At 39.1% G+C, this 26,002-nt stretch overlaps 1 protein-coding gene across 1 annotated transcript in view; it reads left to right on the top strand.

Moving 5' to 3' along the window:
* Positions 1–26,002, top strand: part of PDGFD (platelet derived growth factor D) — a 62,382-nt gene that overhangs the window by 14,407 nt on the left and 21,973 nt on the right. The window contains exons 5-6 of the mRNA XM_026856544.1: positions 18,029–18,088; positions 22,579–22,780. Coding sequence (XP_026712345.1) covers positions 18,029–18,088; positions 22,579–22,780 — 262 coding nt within the window. The remainder of the gene's footprint in view (positions 1–18,028; positions 18,089–22,578; positions 22,781–26,002) is intronic.

The following is a 26,002-nucleotide window of genomic DNA, read 5'->3' as shown; positions in this document are numbered from 1 at the left end:
GCCAGTTGTAAGTTGGAGATGAGACTGGTAAAAGAGTGGTGAACAAAATTAGGTTTCAGGGAGAAGAGGAATCACCTACAAGCTTGGCATCAGAGGTTGCTACAAGTACTAGAGGGAAGGACTGATAGAGGATCATCCAGAAATGGCAAAGAACAGCAGCAGCAGCAGAGACAAGGGAGAAGAGTTATGTATGGTCCAAGTTCAGGAATAAAGGTAATTGTGAGTAAGGCAAGCATGCATGGTGGAAGAGTCAAGTCCACAGAGAGAAAGAAGGCAGCAGAAACACCAAAACAGAGGCAGAAGTCCCAAATAAGCAAATATTATTGAAAGCTGAATGGAAAAAATAAAAAAAAAAAACAAAGGACAGAGAGTATGTGACTGACAATATCGAGCTTAGCAAACACATTATGAAAGCTGAGGAAGAAAAACCCTTCCCTCTTTACCAGGAAGATGTCAGTGTGTCACTTGTTCATTACAGGAACATGAAAGCAGTTGGACTGAGAGGGGTGAGTGACAATTAAGGAAACATTTTTAACAAGGGAATGAAGGGAAGGAGGGATTTGTGTAAAGCAGAGGAGTTGTGGCAGCATGGTTAGGAAGGAAAAGAGTCAAATGAACTGGAGATTTTAAACAGGCAGTGGACATGAAATAGGAAAGACTGGGTCTAGGAGAGGAGGGAGGGCAGGTGTGGATGGGGTACAAAGCAAGGCAAAAGCAGGGCCCTTTCACTACACCACCCTCTGTCAACAAAACCTCTGACTGTGAACTTGAGGAGCAGTAGGGCTGGGTTTGGGGATGTTTCAAAAGTGAAAAGAGTCAGCTGAGAACATGAGTGAGGAGTTGAGTTATGGCCACGCAAATGCCGACTTCTGGCAAGGAAGATACCAAAAACAGAAGTAGCAGGACCCAGTAAGCACACAGAAGCTTCTGGAAGCTGTCAGACTTCAACTGATAAAACAATTGTTTTAATCAGAAGGGAAAATAGACCTTTGTGTCTGTGTTTTCCCAGCTGCAAGTATGTGTGCCTGGCAGTTTTTTTGTTTGAACAGCATGGTGGAGAACTGGCCATTTGCTCTCCTCCATCCCTGATTTGTTGACAGCTCAGTTAAAGTGTGGCTCCTTTGCAGGACATTGTCATCAATCTGTCTTAACATAACAGCAACCCTGTTGATATCCAATTCCTGTTGAAAATGCTATGTCTTTAATCCAGTAGTTTGTTACTCACAGTTTAAGAATTCACCGAACTCGTGGCAGTGGCCAAGGACAAGAAAATGTAACACAACGTCTTCAAAGAGTTATACAAACACAAGCATGTTATTTTAAAATCCAGTATCCTGTCCCAAATAGTTGACTCCAACAAGCCTTGGAGGCATTGTTCATTTAGTACGGCTTTAGATTTTGAACTTTTAGACTTTCCTGCTGGCAGTACTTACCTGTTTTAAGAATTCCTGAGGAAATCAGTGACCCAGAGGAATTTCCTGCTTTTCCAAGGTAAGTTAGAGATACAAAGACAAAAGCAGAAAAAGACCACCGTGCGTAGTACAAGAGGGTTACCCCCGTTAGACCAAAAAAAAAAATAAAAAAAAAATCATAATTCTATTTATTCTTTGTAGAAGCTCAAAAGCCTTATTCAGCATCAAGACGATTTCTTGCAAAACACAGCAAAAGCAAATTGGAAGATGCAAATTCCAAGAAGCATTCAACCATATTACTAATAATGTCAAACAGGTACATAACATGTAGGAATAGCAGATAAGGGCCACAGGAATGTTGCTGTTGTGGGGAAATGTGCAATACTGGCAGAATAGTGACTTTGAATTTTTAGTTAAATGAATTAAGGGAATCCCAATCTCATAGCAACTGGTCACTGTACTTAACTTAGTGAGGGGATGTGTGAAGATTCATGGTGAGTTGTTTGTTCCTTCAGCTTGCATGTCCATGCTGCTTCCAGGTGCATAATAAGTTTCTAGTCCTAGAATAGCTGGATACATAAAAACCCCTATATGAAAGCTGATCTTTTCATTGTTCTTCAAATATCAGTTAGAGTCAAGAAATCTCTGGTAAAAAAACCCACAGAGTATGCTACAAGTAGACTTCAAGTGAGCTAGAGTTCATGGATGACTGGTCAGTAGCAAAATTGTACTATTGGACAAGTAGGAAATGAAACACAACCTGAAATTTGTTGGAAAAATCTTAAGTAACCATTGATAATTAGAGAAATAAATCGATGACTCCTAACAGTTTGGAAGACTTGTGAATCAGTGGTGGTTAAAGAATGGATGGAGGATATTCAGGATATTTTTGTATTAAAACTACTCTGAGCAAATCAATTAATTTTAAAAAGGATTTATTATTTCAGGCTTTTTTTAGAGTTTGCCAGTCTTAAAAACATTAATGTTACTTACCAGGTATGTTGGACAGCTTTTTCAGGGTATTCAAAAAGAAATATTCTTAATTAACATTAAATATGTATAGGTAGCAGAAAGTTAGGATGGATCCAGCACGGCAAATTTCAGTGGGTGAAATGAAAGGGTGTATTTTCTGTGCCATAATGAGCATAATCTGGGAGAGGGCAAAGGCCATCCTGTTCCCTGACTTTGTTTCCCATTTCTGTGTAACCAAACAGAAAATATCAATAGCTTGGACATGATATTTTAACACTGCAATAGGGACAAACCAATAGCAGGTCCTGTTAGAAGACATAGAAAGACCTTGTAGCTAATTTGTCTGCTTAGGGTTGACCATTAGGAGGGCACCAGGAAAGATGGGAAATACAGTGGCAAACAGGACATGCCCACCCCATCAGTGCTGCTGGTAGATGTGTGGACCTCTCTGTGTCTACACTAAAGAGGAAGGTTAAAACCAACCATTCTCATGTAAGTTTACCTTAAACCACACATCATTGTCTATGAACATGAAGTGAGTTTACACAGTCAGACCTTTTTAACAACACTCGTTAACCTGTCTATCTCATTATTTGTTTGAAAAGTGGGACTATTTTAGAACGATGTCTTGAGAATGTAATGCTATCTCTGTAAATCCATATTCTGTCCTTTAGTTCTGCTTTAGCAACAGCTGAACAATGTTAGCATGTGAAATTACAATAATATATGAAGAACTTACCTTTTATTTTGGTTTGTGACTCTGGAGGGTGATTTATAGAGATATAATTATAGATGACCGATTTGTAGGGAGAACAGTTGCCATGTTTGATTCTGTAGAAAGGTTAATTAGACGCTAAAGTTGTATTACAATGCTGCAAAGAGGTGTTAGTTAACTCCTGGTGCTGCAGGGTGGCAAGACTGGTCCCTCCTGCCACCGTGGCCACAAGGGAGGAGGAAATGGTCTGTTCTTCCCAGGCCCTGTCCCTGTTGAGCAGTCTCTGCTCTAGATTTTCCACAAAAGCCGAAGGTGCAGCTTAACTTTAATGTGTGCCAACTGTGTTGGAGAAGAGTAGGAAGTAAGTCTCCTTTCAGAATTTTCTTCTGACAGACTTCCAGAGGAAGCGACTGGTGAATTGAAACATGCTAGACTTCCAACCTGCACTGAGGAACTTGTGAAAACCCATCACAGCAGGTGTTGGTTGCAAGTTGTCTTTTAAATCAAAACAAGAATTGCATGTCTTCACAGTCTTGTGGAGAGGTGGACTCCTAGGCTCAACTTCATATTTCATATTCCACAAATACTATTTATTTGACTATGTGCTGTTATCTTACAAAGCCTGGCAGCACAATCCTGCTCTTGTACTGTTCTAGCCCAAGTTTGGGTTGCAGGGTCTGTTTCAACCTTAGCACTGTTCAATGTGATTTTGTCATTCTTGGCAAGCTGGGGGAAAAAATGCATTGTGCATAAGGCATGTTTAATTGCTTACAGAATAGATCTTTGCTTGCTTGTTGCAACAACTGTAACTCCTGGAAAATGCTTACACACCTGGATCGAATGATACTGATTATTTTAAGATTTCTGAGTCTAAATTTAGGGGGGGTGTGTGTAGAATTTTGTTGTTGTTGTTGTTGTTGTTGTTGAGTAATGTGTAATGCAGCCAAACCTGTAATCTGATAATTTAAAGATATGAGGTCATTCCGCCCATTTTTCTCTAAGGACAAGGATTTTCTGTATTGTAAATTCGTTGGTTGTTCATCTAGTATAATTTTTAAATATAACAAGCATAGGAGCATACCTCATGGGAGACTAAACCATGGACTAATAAATCACCGTTGGAAAGACATTTTTTATTTGATAATCAGTTTTAATTTTCCTTTTTTTAATGCTGTACCATTGCCTGCAATTATAGTCCTTCCTAATTTATGATAAAGAAGTCTGATCTCTTTGTCGTGGGTGTCTATCTCCTTCAGATATTTGCAGAGTGCTCTCACACTTCTTTGCTTATTGCTTAGTCAAGCATCGATGTCCATATTTAGCTTTTAAATTTTACCAAAAATTCAGCCTATTCGGTCCCCTCAGTTTTTGATGTCCTTTTCAAAATTCCCTCAGATTTTCCCAACTTTTTTACAATGTCTCAATGGTAGTGAAGAGAAGTGAATCTGGTGGTTCAAGCATCACCAGGGCTGGTTTATGAGTGGAGTGTCACCTGCCACGGTACCCTGCTTAGGCAGGTCTATATGGTGGTGGCCAGCGTGACTTCCCTAACACTGTGAATGTGTCTTTTAATGTTCTTGTTAGCTTAGTCCGTCTTTGAGCTCCCTATTTTCCCAGGTTCCTGCTTCTGCTCAGCATGTAATTTAGGAACACATTAGTTTGCAGTTTTCTAGGGTGAATTTTCCCCTTTCTGGGTTGTGATAGTATCTGTGATTTTTCCGTGTCCTCAGTGAAGATGGCTGTGCCTGCTGTTGCATTGCCTGTGGGTCTGGACACAGCATCATGGCCATGGAGGGTGCTGGCTGGAAGCAATGACTCCTGGCCAGGCTCCACCACTGCTTGCCCTGACACCTTCTCACAGCCTCGGGCCTTCCCACCTCAAAGACAGGCACAACGAGCCTTTGTAAAATGCCACAAGATTAACTTCTAAAATATGCTGCAGAGGCACGCTGGTGTTCCTGCTTGCACTCTGGGACACTGTGCCAGTGGGGTGGGATGCACGGCCAAACCGAGAATGATGAAAAAAAAAATGTTTGTCTGCTGTGCTTTTATATTTGGATGCTTGCTTTCTCTGTGCCTGCCAGACTTACCTGAGGTCTTGTGTAGTTTAAGAAATTGTATGATTATAAAATGGAGAACAGCAATCCCAGATTCCAAACCAGGAAGATGAAACAGTAAAAATTGGCTTCAGATCACACTGAGCCACTTGCAACTGGTTTGGTGGGTGGGAGAAGGCTGGTAGCTATTCTCATCCCTCCCCTCCTCCTTGGGGAACATCATAACTGGAACTCTTGGGATCTCTACACTTCCTTGTAACAATTCTTAGTCTTGTTCTGACCTGCAGTTCTAGTCACAGGTCTCCTGGTAAGGTCCTTCCTTCCTGCTGGAGAAGCTGGTGTCCTTGCAGGCTGGCACATTGTGCTCAGCACATTGCTTCTGGCTTCAATGACCTTCATGCTATATACCACATTTCCAGAGTCTGTCATGGCACTGTATAAATCTGATTTTCTATGCATACATCTTTATTAAATTTATGACCTTCTGTTTTGCTTTGAGTACTTGATAAAGCCCATGCATATCTTCATAATAACACAGATGACAGATATGTCACAGAGTGTTTCTGTTTTTCCCTTACACATGCATATTCACACACACATCTTTTATTAGTTGCAGGGTTCCTGTCACTTTAGACTTGGTAAAATAAATCTTACTAGAAAATTTTTGATTAAATGACACTGTTCCATAAAATAAGCCCTTGCCTGTTACTGAACTTTGTGTTCCTGAACTGAACACCTCCTCAAACCCAGTGCCTGTGTTGTTACCATACTCCTCTGCTAACCACCCCTTCTCTCTTTTTCAACCCACACATCTCTCTCCATGTTGAACTGATTTTGAACATACGTGCCATGCCAAAAAAAATCTATCACATTTCCTGTCTCTTGTAATACCAAGAAAAATGCAGTTCTGTTTTCCTCCGTTGTCAGTTTGATGACCAGTCAGTGCTTAATTAGAGAAGGTCTGAGACTGCAACTACACAGGGTCAGATTTTGCAACTCATCTGCAACACTGAAAGCTAAAAATAATTTTTAGATCTGTGGAATTTTTATATCTTGTCAGATCATTTTCAGCAGAATCATGTAACATCCATTTTTTCTGTGACCCTTGACAACAGGTTTTTTTTCATTTTAATATGTTTGTTTGGGGAAATATTTTAATTGCACAAATTGTTGCAAGTTCCCTTCTTTTCTTAAGCTGCAGAAGCCTTTTCTTTTAATGATACTTCTGATCTTGACATCCATAAAAATGCTTCCTTTTAATCAATATTTGTGTCCTGATGTATTCCTAGGTGATGTGTGGTGAAAAATATTCTGTAATGAAAGTTTCCCTTCGACTGTAGGAATTGGGCACCGTGTTGTCTCATTGCATGTTCTTGATTGTAGGCACCATTGTTGTCCAACCATCAATCGTATAATGAATCATAAATATAAGCTCTTGCAGGATCAGACCTTCTAATAAAGAAGTCTGTGTATCCCACATTGTCAGTAAAGACTTAAGCAGGCTGGATGTGAGCCAAAACATAGACACGGGGTTGTTTGAGCTCTCACATTTTTAGCACAGCTCGTTTGGGGCCAGCATGGGCCTCAGGCTGTTTCCAATATGCAGTTGTGGCCACTGTGTTTTGCAGGGTAATAGTTATGTCCTAGGACATGAGTCATACCATATCGGATCAATCTCTACCTCATTTTATTTACTAATACAGATGTAGCCCAAAATGTCTTCCACGAAAGTCGGTCTTTTCTTTCACTTTGTCGTCACTGCTTGGCAGCACTGTGCATGACAGTTAATGGCATCTGTGAGCCCTGAGGTTCAATGTTTGCAGAATTACAAGTAATTTTGAAAGAGAATCTTATCGTTGAGAAAAAAAAAAATAAAAAGAACAAACAAACCGTTAAACTTGGCAAAACAGCCTAGAAAGAATGAATCTAATTTTTCAACTGCTTTAAGGCAGGGTAAAACAACCACCTTTGGGCCACAAAAATTTATCTCACACCAAGGTCTGGTCAATAAACTTGAAACAAAAAAATGTCTGGAAGAACGTGGATGCTATGAGGACAGGTAGTTTGACTGCTCCATATGGTTTGTGTTGCATACTGAAGAGACTGCTAGTGATGGAAATATAGGCTGCTGAAAACGTTGCTTTCTCTAGAAGTGAACAGAAATTGGGAATACTGTGTAAGTATGGGTACCTAAACCAAACAGAAAGCAATTGCTGTTTTTACAGATAAAGTGAAACTTTTGCACCTGACTGGAAATGAGATATTTATTTCAACATGTGCATTGCACTACATGTCCATATTGTATCTGAACTGCCTGTCTTCTAGGCAGGCATGATGAACGTAAGGTCCTATGTGCTTTCTTATGCTCATGGTTAGTGAAAGGCCTGGATATATCAGTCATATTCTTATTCAGGCTTTCCACCCCTTTTCTCCATATGCATGAGTTTATACAGTATTACTAAACTCTTAAGGGAAAAAAAAAAAAAAAAAAAAAAAAAAAAAAGAGCAGTCGGGGCAGATATAAGGCAGCAGAAAATAGGATACACTGCTCCCTATATATGTAATTTATCTCCATAAGAAATATGTGAAAGTAAACACTCTGCTTTCCCACCTTAGCAGCAACTTTGTGTGCTGGCATTGCTAGCTCAGTTCTGGTTCAGGTACATTTTCTAGGTGCGTTAAGAAATGGATTAAAAGCAGAGAAAATACTTAGAATGCCAGCAGCTGAAATCTGGAGGATTGCACAGCTTCTCGTCTTCTGGTGATACAGCAACTGTCCAGCAGGGTTTGTCATCCTGAACAGAGATGGACAGGTTGGTCAGGAGGGCTGTATTAATACCAGCAGTGAAAAGTCATGAGTTTGTAGGTCTGGTACATTAAAAATTCTGTCTGGTGTTCAGGAACAACTTGCAGTTTTTGAACCACAGAACAAAGTCTTTCTGCCAGAGCATGCAAGAGCATTCTCCCTGTGTTTTCTCCTTGTAAGTCTGCATTGCTGATGAAGTGTAAAAACCTGGCGTAAACAGACCAGCACTGTGAGGCCAGGATGGCATGGGTTTGGTGCTACCTTGTCATCTTCATAGATGGGGTATGAAGCTACCTCTTGCAATTGTTATTGATACTGACATTACACCCAAGTAGTTTAAAAATAACTGGCTGTGCCTGTTGTCTGGAGAATACCCATCTTCAGTATCCAGAGAAGCCACTTGCACCCACAGACCTTGTTCTCTTCTGAGCACAACCCTGTTGTGCACTTGCGGGAAGGTGATGAAGACATGCCGATGCTCACACATCCTTACAAGGGAAGAGAGGCCTCAACTCTGCCCGTGGTCCCCTGGGAGGTGGTGATTTGTGGTGGTGTGGTATCCCCTTGGTATGGGGAAAGCATCTCCCCATGCCCTGCAGGAGACTATGTGTTTGCAGTTATAAATCATCCTGCATGCCATGCTACCATGTCACGTTCCAGATTAGTTTCATGTTTTTCTTCTTCGCTCAGCCCAGTCTCTTGGCACAAGTTCCTTTTTGAGTCCATGTGTGCCATGAAATAGTTTGTGGCTTGTATCTTTTTCTCCATTTACATTCTTCTAAATGAAAGCTTATTTTTCTTTCCTTACCCTGCATCTGACCTCTGGTAGTCCCAACATATTTCTTTTTATTAAAGGGTGTTTACAATTTTTTTTTTCCCAACTTTTTTTTTTTTTTTTTCCCAGGGTTAACTTCTGTGACATTTTCCAGGTCATTAATATAAAACTGAAATAACCTGTTCCTCTTGATTTCCATGGCTTGAAAATTGTTTAGCCTATTTTAATTCTACAGCCATCCTTAGTCTATTTGGTTATGAACATATTTAGTCAGAATTTAAATAAAACGTGTCACACACTAATTGTGACCCAATACACACCTTCCTGGTCCTGAGATAGTGGTCTCAGTTTGGCGTTTCGAAGGGGTTCCCAGGCTGGCTTTTGGTAAGCTTATCCCAAAACTGATGACATGGTTTAGTCAGATTGTTTACAAAAATGTGGCAAATGTAAGATGTTTTCTTTTTACCTAGTCTTCATTCACAGGGTTACTTATAATTGATGCTTGTAAGAATAATGCATAAGAGAAATGAGAAGCGTGACTGTTCTAAGGCACTAGTAGTTAGCTTTAACAGCAGTGGCATTTTTTAGGAATAGAACTGGGGCTGGAAGTCCAACCTGAATAGTTTTCTTTTCCTTACTCTAGCAGTTTGATGAAACTCAAGTTAAAAGAAATTCCCAATAAGCAGTATCCCATGCTGTTTGCAATAAATCAGCTGCTTTTGATCCCATCAAAAACCTGGAAAAGCTAAGAGAAAATGATTCTTGTGCTCTTCAGAGATTGTGCATTCTTGCTATTTTTGTGATTATTGTTATCATCATAGAAGGTTTGTAAGGCAGTCCTTTTTTGTTGTCCTAGAAAACGCAGTGCCTTACAGTCAAAGGAGGAGGGTGAACAAATTGTTTTGCTCTGCATTATATGTGAAACATAACACATGCTCCTTCTGCATGCTTACTGCAGAATTAAACGGCATCCTCTGGGAGAGAGCTCAAAAACAAATGGATCTTTCACAAAAAATCAATAGGCTGGGATTGCTGCTAGGACAGCTAATGTCCCTTACCGGTACCTTTTTACACTGTGTCCTCAGCTTTGGAATTAAATTTGCTTAGGTCCATTAGAGTTTTTCATTATTATTATTATTCCTCCTGTGTTTCTCCCAAATCACATCTGAAAACGTGAGTGTGCATGTCAGAGCACTTAACAGATCCTCTTACTAGAACAAAAGAAAACTTGGAATATTAGAGAAAATTAGGCTGTATTTGTTAATTATCATTTTCCACTGATTATGGAGCATGCTTAAATCTTTAATAGAGAGAAACCTAAGTGGAAAGAAGACAGAAAATTAATAACTAGCTCCTAGGAGGCTGTCTTTCATTAATAGTTTTTCCTTCTACCTCTAGTAATGGGGGGGGGGCCCTCAGTACATTCCCGTTAGTCACACCAAGAAGGAGGACCTGAAATAACCAGCTGTCACTGCCTTCTGTTAACTCCAAAAGACTTTTTTGCTCACCTGGCCACTTCCTAGCAAGTGAAGTGTCAGCTTTTTCAGTTTTACTCAGGACAGATTGGCCTGTTACCAGGGAGGCTGCTTCCAAAAGCCTGTCAGTCAGTGTGGCAGAGGTTCACCAGAGTGCTCTCAAGGACACTGGACTCTGACCTGGGAGCAAGTTTATGGCTCCTGGCATCACTCCTCCCAAGTGCTTTTCCAACTGACAACTCCCCAGCACCATTTGTATGTGCAGCATCACGCTGACTGGGACTCCTCTTGATGTCCATTCCCCAGCATCCTGGCAGATGTGGCATGGGGCATCACAGGGGACCAGCAAGCTCTGCAAAATGGGCTGACACTGTGGCCCAGGTATGTTTAGTTACTGAACCAAGGTGAGCAAGGAGCCTGGTTACTTTCAGCACCCTCCACTGTCAGTGCCAAGAGATGGGCACTGTAAACCCGAAGAAACAAAGAGTGACTGCTGAAAGCAAGTTTCCCTTTCTATACAATAGTAATATAAAGGGAGCAGCCTTAGTCTTAGCTTAATGCACCTGCTTGCATCCCTGGGTAGCAATAGGGTGAGCTAGGGCTCATGTGGAAATGGCAAATGCAGTGGCAGTCTATAACATCAATGGCAGGAGAGTGGCCAGGGCAACTGCATGCTCAGTAGTCTGACCTAGAAAGCTTACTGGGCACTTGTCAGCAGAGAAGGTGGATACAGGAAAACAGAAAAAAAAACCCACATCTTTTTTATCAAAGGAGCTCATGACAAACTGGAGGGTAGTCTGGAAAGGAAGTAAATGCTGTATAGCAAACCTAATTGGACATCAGAGGAGCATCTCACCCAGTGCCACACAGGCAACAAATCACTTACACTGGAGGAGATGGCGATTAATAAAAGAGCCACGAGGCAGTCAGAGGGGAGACAGTGTGCTGTAATGCTAAAGGGAGTGCTCTTATGGCCTTATGATTGGGTTTATTTTCAGGGGTTTTTTTAGGGACCAGAGCATAGTCTGTCAGAGTAGCATTTTAATGACTTTTGCTGCACACATAGAGCTGAAGTGCATTGCTCATGAATGGGAAATTCAGAGTATCAGAGAGAACTGGGTAACCTTGAGCACTGGAGAATTGATTTGCAGTGAAATACAACAGCCCAAAAAGAGCAAAGAGGTCACTCATGTAGAGATTAATAACAAAAACATTTGCTGTTAAATGGTTAGCAAAGAGAGGAGAAGAAAATTTCTGGTGTATTAGGCATAAAACATGTGAGGCAGTAGTTGCATCTTTTCTGGAATACTTTGTACAGTTCTGGTCCCAACAGTACAGAGCAAACACATCTTTCTTGGACTGCATTCAGGGAACAGCTACAGGACAGTCAGGGGAAAAGAGGACATTTCTTACTGAGGGCCAAGACAACTTGGCTTGTTCAGTGTAATAAAACGGATGCTGAGAGCAGATACAGCATCTTTTCAGAAGTACTGCAGGAAGCAAACTTGGGAGAAGAAGAAAAGGACAAAGCTGGCACTTACATAAGTGCAATAAAGATAAATTTAGCTTGGAAATAGCCAACCAATCTGAGGGTTTTGGAAGTGACAACCTGGAAGGGCCTTTCAGGTTTTGTCTCCCAGTGTTTAATTGCAGAAGTAAAATTTGCTATTCAGGTAAAAATGGCAAAGGAGGGATTGCAGAGGATTTAAAATGAATGTTAGTTGATTTATATTTTGTTTACAATTGCTTGACTGCAGTATGCACCAGAGTAGCTAGTAGCAAATGGAATCCCTTGTACATGGAAATATAAGGACAGGCCTCTCCGATAAATAGAAAAATTAAAAGCAATTCACAATTTTCACAGCATTGCAGTGAAGTCCTGTGCATTCTTTTATGGTGGAGTGCTCATAAACAGGGTAGTGTTAGATGACATCTGATTTTTCAAAGGCAAAGCTATTGTCTCATTTGAGCAAGCATTATCTGACCTTTTAGAGAGATCATTTAAATGTCAGTGTCTTGGGCACTCACAATATGCATGCAGCAATGCCTAATACCAAAACTAGGTGAAAGATGAAGAGAAGTATTGACCATACATAACTGTTATGAAATATATTTTTATGCTTCTGTTTTACTTCAACTTTTCATAAATGAATGATCAAACTGCGATTAACCTAAATCAGTATTACAGCCTTAAACTTTGAAATTTTAAGTATCTTGTGCTTCCCACTCATTTATAGCTAGTAAATGTGTAAGAACAAATCAAGAGCAATCTTATATGTCATTTTGCACTACTATTAACTTAGTCATAACTGATAAAGTAGTAACTACTGATATATAGTTGCAACTGGGCTTCAGAAACTCAATTTATGTCTTTTTTTAAAGGGCAAGAATCATACTATCATATTTGGTATCAGACACTTTGATGACTGTCTGAACTTTTGTTACTGACTTTAAAATAGTGATGTCATGGATGGCCTGCCTTGATGGGACTGCACCAAAAAATAGAAAAGAAAATTCAACATGGTTAAAGTTATTTGTTCATTTCTTACCTGTTCCAGTAGTAGTTGCCATCCATGGTAAAATCTGCTCATACTTCCAGTTTGAATATTACTGCCTTCAGATTACAGCCACCTTATTTCGTTAAATGCTTGCACTGCTAGATAAAAGAGCTTGTTGATATTGGTAACATCCTCTTGTAGCTAACTACAGGTTATTATCTGGAGACACAAGGCTAAGTTACCTCTGACCTTGAAAGACGGTGGTCTTCATTTAGTGTTTCATTGCAAGGCATGATTTTCAGATGACGAATAATCATTTTTGCATGCTTTCCAACTCTGGCATCTTTTCTTTTAAAGCCTGGTCACCAGAACTGAACAGGGCAGTGGTTTGACCATTACTGTAGGTAAGAAAAATGCAACCTCTGACTTCCTAGTAAATAACCTGCTGTAGGAAAATAGGTATCTTTCAGCATCCTTAGGAAAATAGGTATCTTTCAGCATCCTAGGGAGAAGTGGTGATAAATATCATTCTGATATAAACATGAAACCTAGCAATGTGATGGATTGAGAATATGGTGAAAGGAAAAAAATATTTCAAAGTGTACATCTCTATGCTTTTATTTATCTTTAAGATAAGATAAATTTTGAATGGAATTATGACCTTTCTTTTGCCTCTTACTTACCTTCCACTGTTGCTGAAACAACAATTGTTGTAATTGCTGTTACACCGTTTGATCTGAGTTTGGGGTTTATTTGCTTGAAATACCTGTCACTTTGTATATAAAATGTAATGTGTATAAATACAATGACAGAGAAAATATTGGTACTATTGCTTTTATAGAGGGGAAAAAAAAAAAAAAAAAAAAGACCTTGTTTCCAGATTATTATTTCTTATGACTAACTAGAAGTTTATCTGCTTATCAGCTACCTCTCTGAAAACATCTCTGGATGCAATAGATACATGGTGACTATTGTTCAAAAATAGCTATCACTGAGTTTCTTTTTATTAATTTAAATGTTAGGATAATTTAATGTCTTTTTCTTTGAGTTGTCATTTACCCTGGGTTTTCCTTAGAGACCTTCCCACTGTCCTAGTCCTAATTCTTATGTTTCAGTGAGATCCTGACTTCTTTTTGTTTCTGTACTGGACTTCTTTGAACATGCCCCATTTAACCTCTGATTTGGTTTTGCAGAATCTCCTTTGTGCTTCAGTAAATCCCTTAGCCCTGTTCTTCTGCAAATTTCTAGAAACTGCTTCTCCTTTATATAGTTTATAGCTACGGAGTGTAAATACCACAAATGAGGTGAGCACAGACAAAGCCCAACACTTTCAGCTTCTCTGTGTTAATTTTTCCTTAGTTTGTTTCTTTCTCCCTCTTTCTCCTGTATACTTGCCCCAAGAACATGCCTGCATTTTTACCTTTCCACCCTCACTTCTCTCCCACTCCCATGACAAGGTCACAACAGAGAAGGTTGCACCTTCAGGAGAGGATGTCATTAAACCAGTAGGCCCTAAACATCAGTGTAGGATGCTGCCTGGGCTTTTCTTAACCACAACTATTTTGTAAACATGTCCCACTCCTTGAAGCAAAGAGCATCATCTCAGCTTTTACTAGCCACAGTTGATAGTTGTTCTGGGAGATAAACAGTATTTTACCAAGCATAATTCAATCACCTCACAGACCTGCAGGTTAGGAGAAAGAGTTTAGAGAGGAGTTTATAGAGATGTGGGGCTGCTTCTTTTCACTGGACAGAGCTGCTCGTGTCTTCTGCCTGTCCTGTGGTGATTATTGCCTATCCCAGGGATCAGGCCTCATAGATGTCAAGCACCTAAATGACAAAAGGCTGGCCTACAGTGCTGAAGTATGTAAAAAATGAAGAATCACAGAAATGTTAGAAAGTGTTTCTTGCTTTTAATTTTAGGCAGTAATTCAGCATGGCAGGGAGGACTCACCTGCTTTGCCATATCTGTGCTACAGCAACATAAGTCACAGAAAACATGCTTCTCAAACTGGCAAGTTTCCCAGCCTCATCCCTGGTGTCTTTCTGATGTCTCCCTGATTCTGCTGCCTTACCAAACCCCATGGCTTAAGCCCAGCAGAGCCTGTGCTGCTGCAGGTCATGGACCCCAGGATGCAAATCATCCTCCTCAGCAACCAGTGCTATCTGGCTCGGCAGTCTCATACGTCCTTGATAGCAGTGATTTTGCCTCATGATCTCCATGTGTGAAAGCCCGAGGTGAAACAAAGACTGTTCCCCATTACTTTTGTCACTTATTGGAGATCAGTGGTGGGAGACAGGCTATAGATGAAGTCAGTCTGCAAAGCAGAGAGAGAAGCTTGTCTTTGTCTGAAACACAGCCAAGAACAATTTATCAATGTCCATACATGTTTAACTCTAAGGACTGACTCAGGATTTGTCTTGCTGAGGTGTAATTTTGGAAGTTGAGGTATGGAAGTCGGTTTTTCTTCAATAAAAGTTGTTGATATCAGAAGGCGATTGGTAGCCCTGTTTTTGCTATATTTTTGCTGCTTGTAGAACAGTTAATGCAGTGCTTTGCTGAAGTCTCATGTGATGTTGTTACGTTACCATGACACACAAAAATAAAAACACTGTTGTCAGGGTGATGTAGTCAAATTATTGACACCTTGTTTTTCCAATATTCAGTTGAAAAAGATGTGTGTGTGTGTGTGTGTGTGTGTGTGTGTGTGTGTGTGTGTTTATGTTTTAACCACAAGTTTTAATGTAATTTTAAGTAATTAAGAAAACAATAGCCAAGCGACCCTATGCAAATTAATGTAAAGAAGAGAGTATGAGTAAAATAGATATCACTGAAAATAGATTTGTCCTTCAGGTTCTGCAAGGGACAATGGTGAGAAAGTAAGAGAGTGTTTTGTAATGATGAGAACCACTTTGATATTATTACTTGAAATAGCTGCAAGCAGAAGCTGTAGATAATAATCTTCAAACTGTAGAGGTTGAAAGCTCTGAGAAGCCAAGAATGACTGCAGCTGCCTTGAGTGATGGTGGAACAAAGCCATATAATTGTGAATAGTTTATGCAGATGAAATATAATCAGAGTCAAAATGTGCAGTCATCAGGTTTGAGATCCAAGAAGCAGGTGGTACACATGTCTATCTCAGGGTTTTGGAGGGGTTTCCTGGCATCAACCATCTCAAAGAATCATAGACTAAAGAAACAGTTTTGATATCTACAATTAGATAACACAAGGGGACCGTCACTTCGAACACAAAATTATTCCTTGTCTGCGGTCTTCTCCAAACATTCAATGAGGCAGATTGTTCCTGTTTTAAAATAATGCCTTAGAACTCAATGCCACTTTTTTTTCTGGAAGTGCTAAATGGAAGCTAATGACAGAGGGGAAATGATTTCCAAGTTTTGCAACTGGCAACCATTACCAGAGGATCCATGAGCTTTTAAAATCCATTTTTATGTAATTTAAATCATGGCTTTTCAATAACTGGGCAACCAAATGTCTAGAGAATGTGGCCAAGGTAGCCCACTGATCCTGAATTATTTATGACCTGATCATAGCATTTGAAGATCTCTTTACTGTTAATTTAAAAAAATCTGCATAAAAAATTTCATCAATAATGTTTTTACTTTTATATTCCTATAATTATTAATATTTTAAGATCCTGAAGTTTCAGTGGTCACTTATCAACACTATAGTGTGATGGGGATTCTTAACTTCCACTAATTTTATGTACTGAAGAAATCACTACAGTTTTGCTGCCTCAAATTTGGGAGAAAGGATCATTTTAAGGAAGAAGAAGCAGTAACAATATTGAATAAACTATCGTTACTTTTTTCTATAGCAAATGAGAAGGATTAAAATACCGTGTATATTGAGTGTGGATCTGAAAGCAGCTCTGTTCCTTCCTGAATGAAGGAGAATTTTATTAATGTATTAGCAGATTATATGATCAATTTTCTGTTTTCCATTCCTAAGAATATGTCTGCTCCAATGCAGCATTGAGTCTAGAGAGCGTCAGCTGAGCATCTGCCCTTCCATTTTTCCTTTCAGTTGCCAACTTAAAAAATGCATAGCAGATACTGAGTCAGTGTCAAACGGTGATCCTAGGCATTGATCCATCTTCTTTAAATCTTTTCATTGTAAATTCTGTAATTAGAAATTAAAATCTTGGTATGCTGTCACTTCAGTTCACTTTCTTTACCTGCCCATTCATGCTGATCATTAGCTATTCGCTGCATGTGTGTGTTTAGTAACCATTCTGCAATGCTGCCTTTTTTTCCCATTTTTGATGGTTTAATTGTTCCAATTAGAAATGAGTAAGACTGCCAAAAGATTACAGAAATTATTTCTTTATTATTTAAGTAATGATTGCCCATCACTGGTCAGACAAGTGGATTGGGATTCAGGTAACCACGTGTCAGTATCTACAATTTTGACATCTATATCTAATCTAGTCCTCACAGGCTCCCTTTATAGACAATGGAGAGAAAAAATCATTTTTTGGATGCAATGTCATCTTAAATTAAGCTTCTAAAATAGATCAGATGATTTGCACCCTAAAAATGCTAGTTTTAGTTGACTGTAAATAGAAAGAAGAGTGACTAGATTAGAGGCTTGGTTTGTAGATATCCACAGGTAGATGAGATATATCCCATGCCTGTTCCCAGATTAATCATAGATAACCCAGAGGATCTGTGCAATGAAACTTCCAATGTGAATGTACAGTGGCTGTGTTCTTTGTTGTAAAGGTCATAGTGCCATTCAGTGCTTTGCACAGATGAGTGAATCCTGTTCAGCACAAGCACCAAAGCCAGTACAGCCATGTTAGGACTACATGGCAAATGGATTAGATTATCCTGATTCTCACCTTGGCTAAGTAGTACCAGGGTATTAGCATGTCCACATTCTTTCTGGAATGGATCAGTTTGGGGAACAGCATTTGATTGTAGACATACAGAGGTGGAGTTTATGTTGGAAGATAAATGTAATGGCCTTAACCAGATTAGGTTTTGCTATGCAAAGTAGCATATATCATATTACTACTAATAATAATGTTTATTCTTGCTCCAGCAAGGTCAAAAGGAGCTAGTTTATAAATAGTAAGTATAATATATATGTGTAAAATATAAATAAATATAATGTAAAGGGAAAAACCTGAATGGAAGTAACATTATTTAGAAATGACACATGGTAGGGCCTCTTGCACTAAAGAGGGTTGAAAAAAGATGGCAAATGTTGAATGCTGAGACATTTTTAGGTTCTGCAGTTAATTTAGGACATTGCCTTAATGGTGATTTTTCCTGTGGGTTTTTCCCCTTAGGATGATTTCCAGCATGCAGCCTCAGAAACCAACTGGGAGTCAGTCACAAGCTCTGTCTCAGTAAGTAATTTGTTACTATTTTGCCCATGGATGGATAGATAGGATGACTTGAATCCAACTCCCTAAAATGGCACCTGCACAGACAAACCATGTATTCACCTTTGGCAGAGGATGAAATAACTATTTCTCCAACTCATACTGGAATCAACCAGTGTGTTTTTAAGAAGAAAAGATTCAGGATATGCCATCAGCTATTGCTGCCACATGAGATAGCCATTGGGAAACCCTTGCTTTCAAACTCATCCTACCAAGATGAAAATACAAGATATAATCTCCTTAAAATTTTCATTTGCAGAATGTCTTGACCTAAATCAAAGACTGTACTTAAAACAGGCTAGCAGGAAAATGGATCTAACTTTTCACTGTCAATACTGAGGCTTTATGAAAGTGTGTGTAATACAATTGTCTCCATATTCAGCAGTGAAATTCAACTTGGTGGGAAAAAAAAAAAAAAAAAGAAAAAAAAAAAGAAAAAGTAATCCGGTGTAAAATTTTATTTTTCTTTTCCTTATATTTTATTTGTGTCAGTGGCCAAAAATCTGTCCCCTCTTTCATTTCCCAAATTAAATACTGAGGAATGACAATGTAGCATCAGAATTCGTAATAGGGACAGTTCTCTTTGTGCTGGTCAGCACCATGTCACAGCTTTTGTAAACTCCTCTTAAAACACATTCTACTCATTAGTGTCCAAGCCAGGAAGCAAGTAGAGAGAAAATTCTGTATTGCTAAAATTAGAAGAGGAAGCCAATTAGAAGCTAATCTCATCCATGTTTACTCTTGAGTTTGCAAATGACACTTGTCCTTCATGATATGATGCATTGAGAGCCTTGAACTAATGGTGCTGAAAGTCCTGAGTAGTAATGTTAGCAAGGCTGAGATCTACTCAATGTGACAAGGAGATGCTAAAACACTGTTTTACTGAAAGACATAAACCCCATTTTTCATTCTAATATAGGGTTGGGAAAAAAAATCTATGTGATAGAATATTTTGTTTAAAAATATGGTAAACTGATGTTTGAAAATGTAAGCTTAGGGCTCCCTCATCAGGTAACTATGAAAATAATATCAAGTAAATGGTAAATGCCATGTTAGTTATCCTTAACGTTGTAAGATGCAGAATACACCAAACAATAATCCAATATTCTTTTCATATTGAAAAAAACCCTTTATTTATCTTTCACATCTATTTGTTTCTGAAAAGTTGTTGTTAGCGTTACAGGTAGGGAAGTTCAGTACAAATATTAAAGGTAGCAAGCTGATGGCCAAGGTCACATGGAAACCTACAGCTAAACGAGAAGCAAAACCCCAGTTTCGCTGTTTTGCCCATGCCATCCCTTCTCTAGTAGAATATACCTTCTTCCACCGGGAGTGTATTGCACCCACTAGCCCTTTCTTATCATCAGGGAAAATAAGGTAGAGACATTGAGAAATTTTTTCCCAAAGGTGCCATGGAAAAAGTCTGACATTTGAATTTTTCAGGGATTCTGTTGTGGGCCTGAAGGGCAGAAGGACAAACAGACTTTCTAGTTGCTTGCAAGGTGGCATACTGTCCTACTGATACTCCCTGATGATATTCTGTTAGCATGGCAGATCCAAGTTTTGCCCCTTAAACCCACAGGCAACCCAAAGACTCATTTTAGGGTCTGGGTGTATTACAATTCTCAGAATGAAAATTTGAGAGTGAGCAAATTCTTTCTTCCTTGTCTGATGTCATATCACAGAGTCATATTTTGGTGGGGTTTTTTTTGTCTCAGAAAGCAAAAACCAGTATTTCTGCCCTTAACCCAGCATGGCAAATCCAGAAAAAAAAAAAAATCACTCCTTATTAAGTTAGTTTCCATTATTTGTGAAGTAATGTTATAACCATCAAACAACTGGTGCACGCTGAACTGCCTGTCAGCTTCACATACAGGTAGAAAACAGGAAAGAATGGAGGAACAGAAATTAAGAGCACTGACAAAGATGCCTTTGTGTCCCATGAAATTAAAAATAATTCAGTGCTTTTTAGAAATGTAGAAGAGGTACATAATGTGTAAAATCTTTGCTCTTCATTGCTTCTTGCATTTCACTCCTCCTCTTGACCTCTCTTTGGATGTGATCTCAGAAACCAGATTATGACTAGCACAAGCTCTTCTAAAACTAGCGCCTCGTTCTTGGCATGACAAAAGAGAGGCAGTTGGGTTGGCAGCTTTGAAGTTGCTTTTGGGCCTGTCACATGATGTCACTGCCAATAGGTTATCTGAGCTGTTGAAATAATTCCTTTTGACTTAGCTGTCACTGAGAAAAAGTTAAGCTTTCTCCTCTGTGTTGCTCAAATCTTTTGAGTAGGAGCTTTTATATGAAAAGAAAATGGGGAATCCCTGCTGCCTGTATGAGTTTGAAATGCCCTGCAAATTCACAGCCTGACCTGCAGTTCTGTAATGAAATACACAGTTGAACACGTGAAAAAAACTCTTGCATCGTCTGAGCCACACACTTGTGGCCTGGTTTTTATGTTGCTGTTTCTTCAGCATCCTTGCATCATCTCCCTCACTTTTGAAAGGTAGTCGGGGACTGACATTTTTCTGTTGGGCTTCAGTCACACATGAGCCATGAGCTCCACAGAGCTCTCTTCAGTGAGCAAGTAGCATTTGTGTGCTTTTTCCTTTTGTAACCTCAAAGACAGTGTTAGCACACTGCATGATGCCTGCCCACAGCACAGTCTCTCCTGCAGCATTGTTTTAGATAACAATGCTGTGTTCACTTTGCTGTCGTGAGCTTTTCAATTCCTGGGGCTCCTGTCTCTGACAGTCTCTATTCCAAGCCACATAGAAGTCAGGAGGGGTGCTCTGAGGTATGCCTTCTCTTTTAGTGAGTCATGATTTTTTACAGCCATCTGCACTGTGTCTTATTTAGCACTGCATTGTAGGGGCATTGCAGTCACAAGTGGGCCCTCTGAAACTTCTTGTGCTGTTGGTGATAAGCAGTAAAGCATAGCTATGCTTTCTTGACCACCCTATTGTAATGTTCTCTATTTCTTCTCTTTCTCCTTTTTAATAATTTGGACTGTCTGTACTTTTAGCAAACATGTACAGTAAAATATCAAATATTGTTACTTTTATGATATCACTCACCATTAAAGACAAATGTTTTCTTTAGAAGACACATATACTTTGAAACTATTTTAATAAGCATTGAAGCACACAGTCCTGCAAAAAAGTGAGTAACTTTACTCAAATGAATTGACCTTTCAATTACTACCCAACTGAGTGAAGTTAATCATAAGGATTAATACTTTAACATATTCATTTACTTGGAAGATGAAGCAAAAAAATTATTTTGGGGAGACATTAATTTTAAATGTTATATTTCTGCTACATTACTTCAGAGCTAGGTTTTTGTGAGAGAAGAGGGTTTCTAGGGTTTTTCCCCCGATGTTTTAACTTATAAAACCAAACTCCCAACAAGTCGTGATATATTGCACTTGTTGGACAAAAGCAGGCGTTTCGATTGTGGTCCTTCAGAAAGTAACATTTATAGTTTTTCTTGCACATATTTTACACATACTATCAGGCTGTGTGCTTGGACAAAGGAAAAAGTGATACCAGGGTAGTGAGTATTGTGATTCTAAAAAACAATTATTAAAAATTTTTAAAGTCCTCTCCAGTAAAAATGAAATTGCTACAATCTTTCTGTCAAAGTCACATTGTGACACAAGTTCAGTGGAAACCAAATATGCTTAGAGAATGGTACTTTGCCCTTCCTGGTGGGAAGTAATATTTCATGTGGTATTATGATACAATTGTGAGGATATGACTGTGTTGGTAATCCCAATATTCACTGTTACATTGCTGAGATCCAAATATCATGTTTTTTCTTATTTGCTCAGTAACTTGTATTTTTGGTAAAAGGGTGGGAGAATTGGCATTTATTGGTGTTTCATAATACATTTAGTTCTTGGGAATAAAGGGCCATCTTTTCAAGTCTTAAACCAAGACAAATTTGTTGTCCAAACTGGCCAGGGAAAGAAAGACAGTCTAGTGGATTTGTTGTCTTTGTCTTTTTGTGCTGTGGTTTCTGATATGCTTATTATGGATGTACCGATAGAGCTGGTGGAGCTCTGAAGGCACCACCCCAGCACTACAAGGCACCTCTGATCTGCGGTCATGGCCATCACAGTGGTTTCAAAAGACATTTCTGTTACATCTTTGTATATGTGCAAACCATTATCCCCTTTGAGGAGTGAGTGTGCATGTTGACAGTCCAGCAGTGGCACTGTTTCCATGCATTGCATCTCCTCTGGGATTTACTTGGGAGTTTTGTGGTGTCTCTTCTCCCTGCAAAAGGAAAATATAAGCATAACAAAGCCTGGCCCAGCTAAGAACTTCAGAAGATGGCCCAAAGTAGCTGTTTCAGTCAATAATGAGACAAGTTCCTCAGTAACTGTTTTCTATTGTTTTAAGTGGTGCTGTAATTTATTCCAAGTACACTGAGATGTATGTCACTCTTAGGGGGTATCCTATCCCTCTCCATCAGTGACTGACCCTACGCTCACAGCAGAAGCACTGGATCAGACCATTGCTGCATTTGACACGGTGGAGGATCTGCTCAAACACTTTAACCCAGACTCCTGGCAAGAAGATCTTGAGAATTTGTACACAGACAGTGGCCACCATTATCGAGGCAGGAGCTACCATGACAGGAAGTCCAAAGGTAGGAATGACACTATATACATACTTTGGGGCAAGACCAGGATATTCCTTCATTCCTCATAGAAATGTCCATTGGTCAGGTATTAGATTCCTGTGCCTGTGTCAAGAAGTCACAGGGAAGGTAACACCTATTAAAACCAGAGGTAAGTCACTTAATCCTTAATATTTTTCTGAGTAGAGTCTTGCCTGAGAAATCAGACTGACAACTGCCCATTGTTGTGATGAATTCAAAAAGAAAAACCTAGGCCCATGTGTAAAGGACAGATGGTTCTTAGCTTCACCTTCTTAAACATTGTTTGTGTGTAAGGCATGGGGCTCCTAATTACCTGCACTATCATCCTTCTTTAAATACCCTGCTTAGGGATTGTTCTCTGTTGAGTGAGGAATAATCACTTCTATCACATTGTGCTTAGGGAAGCATCTGGTGCAGACACCTGTATGTGCAGCTGGTTTTTTAGGATGTGAACATCTCACTGTTTTTCATTATGTTGGCGGGGAACATTATTATGGTTTAACATCTTTGTCTGTAAATGAACAAAGCACACATTTCTGGGCTATGTTTTGTGTTTCCTCCTGTTAGTTCAAATCATCCACCAAATGGTAAAGCAAGGGGATGTTAAGCTAGCAGTACAAACCCATAATGATAAAGAAACACTGTTTAGAAGAGACAGTGGTGCTCTCAGGTAACCATGCACTTGCAGAGCCTGATGAAATTGCCCTTTATGTGCAGGTACAGGTCTAGGAGGTCTGTTAGGATTCTCAAAGATGACAGTTGCTGTAGTTTTCACAGAGGATCTGAAGTCAAATATTTTATCTGAGGTCTCTTGTTAATATTGTCTTTCATTTACAAGTTATGTATTTGTTTGCATTCGTGTTTAGAACTTTAAAACCGTAATGCAAAAATGACAGTTCTAATTCTGTGCAATCTACCATTTATTTACATCCCAAATCACCTCCCCCCCACATTAAGCTTTTGCTGAGAAGGGAGAAAGGATTTTAATTCTGTATTTGTAACTTACTTGCCATCAAATGATGAGGCTTTGACCTTAAAAGGGGTGGATATGCTGCATCTGTATTAAGGAAAATAGTGTTGAGGATGGTTCCCAGGCCATGACGTCCAGTCACCATGTTGCTAAATTGTCAGCCTGGTCTCTGCTTAGTTTTGGCCTAGAACAAGTGGTGTTCTCCCTGGTTATTTCTGAGCATGAACCAGGAGTTGGCAGAGTCCAGCTGCCATTCCTAGTGGGTAGTTTGCATGTGGTCATCTTGTCTTGGAGAGTAAGAGATAAATGGTAGGAATGTGGGCTGTCCCATGGTTGTTGACCTTTGTAGAGGAGAATGACCTCAGGCGCATACAGTGTGTTAGTAGATGCACAGTCAACTTGGTGTAGTTTCCCAGACATACTGGCCGTCTCTGTTTTTCAGCTCAGCACTTCAAAGGAATCTGCCATAAAGGCCTGAGCACCCATACAGTGAAAACTGAACCCTTTTACTTTGTTCTATATTAGCACGTCAGAAATTTCAGGCAACCACAACAACCCACGTTTTGTGAAAACCGTCACCTAACTGCACTTCTGAGATCAGTTGGATCTCATTTAGGGTTCTGTGAAACGTGAACTGTGTGTCCCTTATTCCCAGAATGGATTTGGCACTGATAGACATGTATACTAAAGAAACAAAGGGTCTGTTTTGATTTTAATAGAAGCTGATTAGAAACCTGGATCCTGTACTGGTTCTACTCTCCAGATTTTGTTTGATTCTCATATTTGGTCTAGTTCCACGTATATTTAAATGACCATATAGACATATAAAATAACATTTTCTGCTTTAATGATGTTGATCATGTAGGCTAGAGGTATCAATTGGATCTGGTAGTGTTAGGAAAATTCATATATATATATATATATATATATATATATAAAGGTTTATCCATTTAATATAAATGTCATTCAGCTTCTTGCATTACAAAGCACTATAAAAAAACATAAAAGAGTTATTATTTTAACACTTGATTTATTTTAATAGGAATTTTTGTTGTTTTAGTTAGAGCAATAAGAAAAAGGTTTTATAACAGTTTTTCTTTTGTCTTCAAACTAAAGGCCAAATTCCCTGATTGTTAGCAGCCCTCTGGACAAAAGTACCTCACTATAATCAAATCCTTAAAAATTTCTCTTAAGAATTTTCATTTAGTCATAAACTTCTGACAAGATTAAAGGCTTGTTCTTGAATGATGTCAGAAGTATGGAATAGGTTTAACAAGTCCTTAAATTAGAAATGCTTGGTGGCTTTTAAACACAGACACTGTGGATCTCTGAGGAATGTTTATAGGCACTGGGATAACCTTGCAGCAAAGAGAGCAATAGATTATATCATCATTTATTTCAGATATCTATCTCTTTCTGCTTCCAGCTTGGATTTTATTTTTTATCCTTAGCTAGAACAGCCCTGAGGCAGACAAGAACAATTTGATGTAATCTCTGCCTATCTTTCACAGCATTTTCAGAACAAGTCATAGAAATGGTGTAAATGAATGACTAATGATTTTACTCCTATCCAACTCTCTGCCCATACCAAATTGTGCCATAAAATTGAGCTTAAGATGTGGTGTTGCTGAATACCAGTTCTGATAACAAGGTTATGTGATAAATATTGGGGGATTTTGACATTTAAATAAGTTTTCCTATGTTATGATTTGAGTCTAGTACCTCTTGTCCTTTCAAAGATTGTCTCCATCTTTACTCCCTCCCATCATGTATTTATATACATCCATATACACAGGTCAGTCCCTCACTGGATACCTCCTGCACGAACCCTAACGTTGAAGAGTGTGTGATTAAATCTATATGTATGATAGCTCATTACATCTACAAAATCTGATCTCACACCTCTACAGCACTGATGCAACTCTATTAAGTTAAATGCATTTCTTTTCATTTATGCTGTTGAAGTGAGATACTGGTATCAGGTGTGTCTCACTAATAACCACATGAAGTTTGAAATCTAATTCTACATATGTTCCATGGGATTTGCTGTTAACCGCTCCAGTAAAAGTTAACTATAGAATCACAGTGAAACACAGACTGGCAGAGAAGGGCAAAAAAAGAAAGGGAGACACACATTCACATTTTCAAATCCTTAAATGAGGCCTTGTATAAGCTATAAACTACAGTGAACACCTCCTATATGAAAATATGGCAAGGTGTTTCAAATAACCTTTGCAGCA

Source organism: Athene cunicularia (assembly GCF_003259725.1).
Source record: "Athene cunicularia isolate RWA chromosome 1 unlocalized genomic scaffold, athCun1 chr1_part1, whole genome shotgun sequence".
Taxonomy (NCBI): domain Eukaryota; kingdom Metazoa; phylum Chordata; class Aves; order Strigiformes; family Strigidae; genus Athene; species Athene cunicularia.
Note: the sequence above shows the minus strand (reverse complement) of the source record. Positions and strands in the feature narration are given on the sequence as shown.